This window comes from Acromyrmex echinatior, chromosome 1 (genome assembly GCF_024713525.1).
Source record: "Acromyrmex echinatior isolate Ae372 chromosome 1, ASM2471352v2, whole genome shotgun sequence".
Classification (NCBI taxonomy): domain Eukaryota; kingdom Metazoa; phylum Arthropoda; class Insecta; order Hymenoptera; family Formicidae; genus Acromyrmex; species Acromyrmex echinatior.
The window spans coordinates 2128858-2140000 of NC_141852.1; the positions used below are offsets into that span (position 1 = coordinate 2128858).

Consider the following 11143-nt stretch of genomic DNA (forward strand, 5'->3'; position numbering starts at 1 on the left):
ATATGTATAACATATATATTATATAAGATGTTCAAAAAGACTCCAGATTTAGGAGCTGAACATAAAGATGACTATAACTATAATCGTAAAGGAATGTGAATTATACTTGTATCGGCATGCATAGTACGCCAAAATATAATATCTTGATCTATGATTCATATTCTCTTCTATGATTGAATTACGGCCATTCTTGTGCTATAAGGCCATTACATAACGTTTTTAGAAAAAACGTTTCAGACAAAAGTTGTAAGATTTCAAAGAAGCTATTTATTGATAGTTAGTAGTCAGTTTTTTTTTCTTCATTAGTTTCTTTGTTTCCATCATGTCAAGCAATCAGCTTTTGATTCCACCATGACAATGCATCTATTCACATTTCTTTAATTGCAGACGCAAAATTCTACAAATTGATTCCGAAATTGTATTTCACCAAATTTGATAATCGAATGCCTCTGCCAGTAAATTAAAAATAGTCAGTCCACGATGAATGCCTCTGACATTTATCTATAACTAGCCAAAGCATGATTTACAGCTGTGACATTTTGTTATAGCTAACCAGCTCGCGATTAACGCCTCTGGCAGTAAATTAAAAATAGTCAGTCCATGATGAACGCCTCTGACATTGGATCATAATTAGGCAAAGCGCAATTTATTGTTATAACATTTAACTATATCACTTGTATGATAAATAAAAGTGATATTTTCAAAAGTGAATGACATAAAGATGCTAACCTTTCCCATGCTGACTTTATAGGGTGCCTTCTAACAAGAAATACACATCACAATAACCAATTTTGGCCTTCTAGAGTGCCTTCCAACAAGAGACACAGTGTGACATGGTGCATCATTACAATTTTGTTCGCCAATACAAGGATGAGATATTATATTGTATTGAGTCGCTTGTTAGAAAGCACTCATAACCTTCTTTCAAAGGCAGACAATATTCTGCTACTATTTCTACTTTTTCTATTTTGTGGACACAAAACACTATATAAATACACACAAACACACACACACACACACACACATTATTGTGTGTAGAACACTACTACCCTACACTGAATTGACAGTACTGTTACGCAGCAACGATACTGTGAACGCGGGTCATACTGGTTACAGCTGATTGACTCGTATAACGCCGTTGTTTTCTGACACATGCAGCGTCACGCAAAACGATATATGTATGCATATATATATATATATATATATATATATATATATATATATATATATATATATTAAAATTAAAAGTAATAAAAAAGGCTCTGTACTAATAAGCAAAAGGTAGTATAAAAGAAGGGCAAAGAGCCAATGACGTATATAAAGAAATTATAATTTAGATAAGCAAACTTAATACAAAAACAATTAAAATACAATAAAATAAAACAAACGTTTCAACTCCAATTGAGTCATTTTCAATGCCATCATACAGTAATATAAATGTCGTTCTGAATTAAAAATTCGTACATAATCTTACAATATTCTTACAATTCCTTAACAAAAATTTCTTTCTTCTTTCTGTGTAATACGCTGTGAGTCATTTTTATCAAGAATTAACAAAGTCATAAGAAAGTTCTGGAAAAGTAACCGTAAACAAAAAGAATTAATATTAATCACATAAAAATTGAAAATATGATGATATACCTTAGTAAATCTGTTAAGAGTCCCATAATACACAACGAGAAAAAAATGTAAAATGTAGTCCATTTCGTGGTACAATAAAAAAGTCTTTTTAATTTAATAGGTTATTATAAGCAAATTCGCAAAGGTAACGAGCATCTGACTTAAACGATGTCACAAAACGAAATGTCAAACAGAAAAACATTATCGAGAACGGAAAACGGAAAAATAGGAGGAAAAGGATAGAAGATGTTAGAAAGGAGAAAGAAAATGTATAATGTCAGAATACAAATCCGACAAGGACTCCGTGTCATTTTGTCTATTAATCCCATGCTTCTGTTTTTTAATATGGACGATTTCTGATATCAACCTTTTGTTGTATGAAGGCTCTATATCTAATATTTCCACTTTATTCCATTTAAAGTTATGATTCTCCACCATACGATGGTTAGAAATCACTGATGGAGATTTTGAACTTATATTGATATCAGAAACATGTTCATGCAATCTGGTCTTTAATTGTCTTTTAGTTTGGCCAACGTAACTGGCATCACAATCCTCACAGGATATTCTATAAACCACATTTTGACTCTGAACGTGTTCCAAATCATCCTTTCCTCTCCTTATAAAACTTCTCAATGTGTTAGGAATAGTAAAAGCCAATTTGCAATTAAACATATTAACAATAGGTATAAATCTTTCGGATATCGTATTAACATATGGAATCGTAAAGAACCTTCTCCCAGTGTCATCCTTATTCTTATTTAAATTATTAAACTTATTAATATTTTATTCTATTATGAATAGTCGAAAAAATAAAACTTAACGGATATCCATTCTGTAAAAAAATCTTAATTGCGTCAATCAAATTATTTTGTTGGAATTTCGGATGACACAAACAAAATATCTTATCCACGACTCCATAATTCATACCTCTTTTATGACAAAGTGGGTGGTGTGAATGGAAATTAAGAAATCTGCCGGAAAAGGTTGCTTTACGGTATACATCAAAAATGAGATTCTGTTCATCGATAATTAATATCGTATCTAAATAACTTATTTTTCCATCACCTATCTCCATGGTGAACTGTAATCTAGTATGTAATGAATTGAAAACATCCAAATATCATAAATACTTTCAGAAGGAGCGGCTAAGATAATATCATCGACGTATCGGTAGTAAAACAACAGACGACAAGGCAGCATTCCAATAGCCATCTTCTCAAAATCCTGCATAACAATATTTGCAACAACCGGTGACAAAGGTGAACCCATGGGGGTCCCAAAAATCTGTTTATATATTTTTTTATTAAAAATGAAAAATGTCGAATTCAGAACCATACGAAAGGCTATCAGAAACTCGTCCAAAGGAATCTTAGTTCTCTTAAATATAGCATCTCACCTCACAACCACACTATCAGATGCCAAATCTATAGATATGTTAGTGAAAAGGGATACTACATCCAAGGAAACCAAAACGGAATCCGATTCCAGCCTTACATTTTTAAGTTTATTAATCAAATCATAGCTGTTTTTTATGAAACTAGGCGTCTCCGGTATAGAATCTGCAATAATGTTATGCAAAAACAATGACAAATTATATAACGGGCTATTTAACGATGAGACAATAATTCTCAACGGATAGTTTTGTTTGTGTATCTTCGTCCATAAGCCCTAGGAATGAGCCCATCAGTCGTACGCAACCTCCGATACGTCAAGTCATCTATTAATCCTTTTCAATTATTGATAAGTTTCAGAATGATTTTCCTAAGAACGGCTCGAATGACAAGTTGTTGTTCGATTGGATTAGGACAACGAAATTATTTGTAAAAGATCATCCTGAAATATTAATTTCCAAAGCTGATAAGGGTAATGTCACCGTTGCTCAAAATAAATTAGAGTATATATCCAAGATGGAATTGATACTTTCGGATAAAAATACATATGAATTAATAACTAAAGATCCTACTAAAAAACTTACGGGTGAGTTTACGTAACTTGCTTGGTAGGTGGAAAGGAAAAGGATTAGATTAGAAAGGAATAGATGACTTGACGTATCGGAGGTTGCGTACGACTGATGGAGTCATTCCTAGGGCTTGACGAAGATACACAAACAAAACTATCCGTTGAGAATTATTGTCTCATCGTTAAATAGCCCGTTATATAATTTGTCATTGTTTTTGCATAACATTATTGCAGATTCTATACCGGAGACGCCTAGTTTCATAAAAAACAGCTATGATTTGATTAATAAACTTAAAAATGTAAGGCTGGAATCGGATTCCGTTTTGGTTTCCTTGGATGTAGTATCCCTTTTCACTAACATATCTATAGATTTGGCATCTGATAGTGTGGTTGTGAGGTGAGATGCTATATTTAAGAGAACTAAGATTCCTTTGGACGAGTTTCTGATAGCCTTTCGTATGGTTCTGAATTCGACATTTTTCATTTTTAATAAAAAAATATATAAACAGATTTTTGGGACCCCCATGGGTTCACCTTTGTCACCGGTTGTTGCAAATATTGTTATGCAGGATTTTGAGAAGATGGCTATTGGAATGCTGCCTTGTCGTCTGTTGTTTTACTACCGATACGTCGATGATATTATCTTAGCCGCTCCTTCTGAAAGTATTTATGATATTTTGGATGTTTTCAATTCATTACATACTAGATTACAGTTCACCATGGAGATAGGTGATGGAAAAATAAGTTATTTAGATACGATATTAATTATCGATGAACAGAATCTCATTTTTGATGTATACCGTAAAGCAACCTTTTCCGGCAGATTTCTTAATTTCCATTCACACCACCCACTTTGTCATAAAAGAGGTATGAATTATGGAGTCGTGGATAAGATATTTTGTTTGTGTCATCCGAAATTCCAACAAAATAATTTGATTGACGCAATTAAGATTTTTTTACAGAATGGATATCCGTTAAGTTTTATTTTTTCGACTATTCATAATAGAATAAAATATTAATAAGTTTAATAATTTAAATAAGAATAAGGATGACACTGGGAGAAGGTTCTTTACGATTCCATATGTTAATACGATATCCGAAAGATTTATACCTATTGTTAATATGTTTAATTGCAAATTGGCTTTTACTATTCCTAACACATTGAGAAGTTTATAAGGAGAGGAAAGGATGATTTGGAACACGTTCAGAGTCAAAATGTGGTTTATAGAATATCCTGTGAGGATTGTGATGCCAGTTACGTTGGCCAAACTAAAAGACAATTAAAGACCAGATTGCATGAACATGTTTCTGATATCAATATAAGTTCAAAATCTCCATCAGTGATTTCTAACCATCGTATGGTGGAGAATCATAACTTTAAATGGGATAAAGTGGAAATATTAGATATAGAGCCTTCATACAACAAAAGGTTGATATCAGAAATCGTCCATATTAAAAAACAGAAGCATGGGATTAATAGACAAAATGACACGGAGTCCTTGTCGGATTTGTATTCTGACATTATACATTTTCTTTCTCCTTTCTAACATCTTCTATCCTTTTCCTCCTATTTTTCCGTTTTCCGTTCTCGATAATGTTTTTCTGTTTGACATTTCGTTTTGTGACATCGTTTAAGTCAGATGCTCGTTACCTTTGCGAATTTGCTTATAATAACCTATTAAATTAAAAAGACTTTTTTATTGTACCACGAAATGGACTACATTTTACATTTTTTTCTCGTTGTGTATTATGGGACTCTTAACAGATTTACTAAGGTATATCATCATATTTTTAATTTTTATGTGATTAATATTAATTCTTTTTGTTTACGATTACTTTTCCAGAACTTTCTTATGACTTTGTTAATTCTTGATAAAAATGACTCACAGCGTATTACACAGAAAGAAGAAAGAAATTTTTGTTAAGGAATTGTAAGAATATTGTAAGATTATGTACGAATTTTTAATTCAGAACGACATTTATATTACTGTATGATGGCATTGAAAATGACTCAATTGGAGTTGAAACGTTTGTTTTATTTTATTGTATTTTAATTGTTTTTGTATTAAGTTTGCTTATCTAAATTATAATTTCTTTATATACGTCATTGGCTCTTTGCCCTTCTTTTATACTACCTTTTGCATATATATATATATATATATATATATATATATATATATATATACATACACATATATACAAAAAATTTTTATTTTTCACTCTAAGAAAAAAGATACATAATCGATATCATGGTCACATTATCTTCTCCTTAGCGATTAATTAAGAAAAGGCGTTCACCGTATCTAAATCCACGTTATTGTAAAAATTATCTATTATCTTTGAAGTTCTATTATTGATATGTTATTTAAGTGCATTCTCCAGGTTTATTCTACTAAAAAAAAAATACAAATAGATGACCATATATGATGCCATAAAGTAAAATTCTATATTACATTCTGTGGCACAAAAACGTGATCGAAGCTCTTTGAAACTGAATGTATCATAAAAATAATAAAATAATATTTTAAAAGTGCATTACCTTCTGTAAAATGCATTAAGTTATTAATATGAGGTTCAATCACCATTATTAAGAAAATACAATATTATGTAGGAAGAAAAATATTTTCATGACAATTTGCTGGAAGGTATGGTCGCAGCATGTTTCTTTACTATGACGCTCTTGAGATATACGTCCGCGCGTGAGCGGTTCCGCCGTCAAGCGTCGAGTGGTTGTGAAGAAAAAGTAAGCAGCATTTCAGAAATCGGCCCGAAATGCGCAACTAATTTCGAGCACATTGAAGTACATGTATATAATTCTTAAAAAGTATATTTTATAAAAAGTATATTTGGAGTAACATGTTTATATTGGGAGTGTGAATAAATTCTCGCCGTTTCACCATCAGATGCAGTATAAAAAGTTTCTGTGTATAATTAAAGATGATGACGCCTCTATATTGAAGTTCTATAACCTATGTTTAAAATCAGTGCGTGTCTTTCCTTTAACCTATAAAGAACATTTTCTTTTCATATCATAAAACATGTCAAATTTCGTGCCAAATAAACCGTTTTTGCGGGGAATTTTACTGCACTATTTTATTCAGAAGAAATCTGCAGCTGAAGCGCACAGAATTCTATGTAGAAACCGATGGTGATCATGTTTTGTCGGAAAGAACATGCAGAGATTGGTTTAACCGATTTAAAAATGGTGATTTTAATCTTCAAGATAGAGAACGCAGTGGTGCATCAAAAAAGTTTCGAGACGAAGAACTGGAAACATTACTTGATGAAGATCCATGTCAGACGCAATCCGACATTGCAAAATTATTAGGAGTTGATCGAACAACAGTTTCAAAACGTCTGTCAGCATTAGGAATGATACAAAAGGAAGGATCTTGGGTGCCGTACGAACTGAAGCCGAGAGACATCGAACGGCGTATTGTCACGAGTGAACAGTTGCTTTAACGACAAAAAAGGAAAGGTTTTTTACATCGTATTGTCACTGATGATGAAAAGTGGATATACTACAGTAATCCGAAGCGTAAAAAATCGTGGGTTAAGCCCGGCGAAGTAGCAGTAGCATCAACGCCAAAGCGGAATATACACGGTTCCAAGCTCATGCTCTGCATTTGGTGGGATCAGCTGGGGGTAGTGTACTATGAGCTGCTCCAACCCAACTATCACAGGAGATCTCTATCGACGACAATTGATGCGTTTGAGCCGAGCATTAAAAGAAAAACGGTCGCAATATGAGCAAAGACACGATAAGGTTATTTTGCTGCATGATAACGCTCGGCCGCATGTCGCGGCACCGGTCAAAACATACCTGGAAACGCTGAAGTGGGAGGTCCTATCCCACCCGCCGTATTCACCAGACATTGCGCCTTCTGATTACCATCTATTTCGATCGATGACGCACGGCCTGTCTGAGCAGCAGTTCTCATCATACGAAAATACCAAGAATTGGATCGATTCGTGAATAGCCGCAAAAGAAGTGTCGTTTTTTCGACGTGGAATTCAAATGCTGCCAGAAAGATGGGACAAAGTTGTTTCCAGCGATGGGCAATACTTTAATTGACTTGTTCTTTTATTATTTTTTTTTTTATAAAAGATTTATTTTCACAAAAAAACGGCGAGAACTTATTCACACTCCCACAATATTAATAACGTTATTTATTAAATAAAAATTATGAAAAAAGGAAAAAGCAGGATCGAACATAAGATCTTCAATATTCTGATCTTGCACTCAACGCTCGAAACCACGCTGAGTTCTTGCAGGTCACCTCGACGAACGCAGTACACGGAAAGTCGTAAACTATTGTATATCTCATCAATGTTTATGTTTTGAAATCATTTTTGCTATTATACATTAATGAGAAAGATATATGATTAATATAATTTAATAAAAAGAAAATGAAAGAATTTTAATTCACAAACACGATTGCCAGTTCTCCATTTTTTTTTGCCAGACTTCGGTTGCTTGGACTAATATTTAATACTCCAGCAGATGACAAAAATTCGAGATTTTCACTGCTGGAGTATTAAATATTAGTCCAAGAAACCGAAGTCTGTCAAAAAAAAAAAAAAACGGAGAACTGGCAACCGTGTTTGTGATTTAAAATTCTTTCAATTTCTGTTATTTCGATGGAGCGAGACAGAGAAAAAAAAACGAATAGAAGCTCCGATTATAATCAGTGAATCTCCGCGCGGACACGCCGAACTGGGCTCGTCTAGCAAAATAATGAGTCTGTCTCTGTCCTTCTCTCTGTGGTCGCTTGTTTCTAGCGACCGAAAATATTTTCTCGACGATTTCGGTCGCTTGGCGTGTATCATAAGGGGGAAAGAGACATTCTAGATAATACATAATTTTTATTAAATTATATTAACCCTTTGCCTTACAATTTAAGTTACGATGGCGCGTGTTATAATTAACAACCTGGAACATGTTGTTTATGTTTGGCCCGATAGACGTACCACGGCTCTCATCAATGATACTTATGTTTGGCCCGATTTCTTTACCACGAGTCTCATACGATATTATAAGTGAAAGAGTTAATCATATACCTTTCTCATTAACATATAATAGCAAAAATGATTTCAAAACGTGTTAGTTGACAAGATATAGTTTACGATTTTCCGTGTATTTTATGTACCACATTCATAGAGGCGGTCCGCCAAAACTCAGCGTGGTCTCGGGCGTTAGGGCGAAATCAGAATGTTGAGGATCCTATGTTCGATCCTGCTTTTTCCTTTCTTTCATAATTTTTTTTTAACAAATAACGTTATTAATGAATATATTACTCCAAATAAATTTTTATAAAATTATAGAAATTATATGTGTATTTCAGTGTGCTCGGAACTAGTTACACATTTCGAGCCAATTTCTGAAGTGCTGCCTATTTTTCCTTTACAACCGCTTAACAGTCGACGGCTGAATCGCTGGATCGCGCGCGGACGTGCACCTCAGGAGCATCACAGTATAAGAAACATGCTATCATACCTTCCAACATGAAAATTATCATGACATTTTAGCATGAAAATGATCATAAAAATATTTTCCTTCCTACATAATTGTTATTTTCTTAATAATAATGATTGAACATCATATTAATAGTAAATACATTTTACTGAGTATTATGTACTTTTAAAATATTACTTTATTATTTTTATACATTCGGTTTTCTTTCAAAGAGCTACTGACCACGCTTATGTGCCATAAAATGTAATATCTTTTAATATATAATAGAATATTGATAATATCAATTTAAAGCTAATAAGAGTCGATATAGAACGAGATGCGTAATTTTAAACTGGAATGACTTAACTCCAATAACTCCGTGATGTCTTCTTTATTCAACATGTGAATAAAGAAGGTATGTTGAATAAAGACATCACAGAAGACTAAGGAAAATAAAGGATTGATAATTTGCTGGAAGGTCGCAGCATATTTTTTAGTGCAACGTTCCTGAGATACACATCCGCGCGCGATCCGGTACGGCTCAGCCATCGAGCATTGAGGCGATGGCGGGGGGGAAGAAGACGATGCTTCAAAAGTCGACCCAAAATTTAACATGTACTCCAATAACTATAGGAAGAATACCGAATCACTTCAATAGATAAATAAAAAATTATTTGTATTAGATGTACAACGTTGCTTCCGCCGTTTTCCTATAGATGGCTTTAGCGGTAAGTGGTGATCGACATAAATAGATCATAGACGTCATACAATAACTTGGGCATCTGTCAACATAATCCCATAGAAACATTAGTCGATTTGTGTCTGCATCATAAAGTTATTCTCAATTGAAAATGTCAGTTTACGAGCCAAATTCTCGTCATTTGCAGGAGGTTTTAATTTTCTGCTTCAATATGAAGAAATCTGCGGCTGAGACTCATCGGATGCTCTTAAATACTTATGGTGAGGCCACTATTAGTGAAAGAACGTGTCGTGAATGGTTTCAACGCTTCAAGAACGATGATTTTGACGTCGAAGACTGGCATAGCGGTGGAAGAGGGAAGGTTTTCGAAGATGCAGAATTGGAGGCATTATTTGATCAAGACTCGTGTCAAAATCAAGAAGAATTGGCACGATCATTGGGAGTGACTCAACAAGCCATTTCAAAACGCCTCAAAGTCATGGGAATGATTCAGAATCAAGGAAATTGGGTGCCGTACGAGTTGAAGTCGAGAGATGTTGAACAGCGTTTGTTTGCTTGTGAACAGCTGCTTGAAAGACGCAAAGACGGAATTCTGCATCGCATTGTGACTGGGGACGAAAAATAGGTTCATTACGATAACCCCCAAGCGCAGAAAATCATGGGGAGTTCCCGGCCATGCTTCCACGTCGACGGCCAAACCGAATATTCACGGCTCCAAGGTCATGCTCTGTATTTGGTGGGACTAAAGTTCGGCGTAGTGTATTATGAGCTGTTAAAACCGACTGAAACAATCACAGGCGATCAGTATCGAACGCATTGATGCGTTTGAGCCGAGCATTGAAAGACAAACGGCCGCAATATAACGAGAGACACGATAAAGTGATTTTGCAGCATGACAATGCTCGACCCCATATTGCGAAAGTGATCGAGACATACTTGGAAACGTTGAAATGGGAATCCTACCCCACCCGCCGTATTCTCCAGACGTTGCTCCCTTTGACTATCACTTGTTTCGATCAATGGCACATAGCCTAGCTGACCAGCACTTCCGGTCTTATGAAGAAGTAAAAAATTGGATCGATTCGTGAATCGCCTCAAAAGATGACTAGTTTTTTCGACGCGGGATTCGTACGCTGCCCGAAAGATGGGAGAAAGTAGTGGCCAGCGATGGACAATACTTTGAATTATAAATGTATAATCAATTTTTTACAATAAAGAATTTCTCCGAATTTCAGAAAAAAAACGGCGGAAGCAAAGTTGTACACCTAATATATTGCATATAAAGGCATATATAAAAGCTTTTTGATTTGTTAATTATAAAATTATATTGACATCATCCTTATAATTATATTAATCATCGCACTTTTGCGATTTGATTGATTATCAGAATTTTCATTCGGATGATA

The 11143-nt window shown here is 34.2% G+C and overlaps 1 protein-coding gene across 1 annotated transcript in view; it reads right to left on the reverse strand.

Moving 5' to 3' along the window:
• Nucleotides 1–1119, reverse strand: part of LOC105151690 (chitinase domain-containing protein 1) — a 95089-nt gene extending 93970 nt beyond the window's left edge. The window contains exon 1 of the mRNA XM_087404378.1: nt 730–1119. Coding sequence (XP_087260504.1) covers nt 730–738 — 9 coding nt within the window. The 5' untranslated portion in view covers nt 739–1119. The remainder of the gene's footprint in view (nt 1–729) is intronic.
• Nucleotides 1120–11143: the final 10024 nt, after the last annotated feature.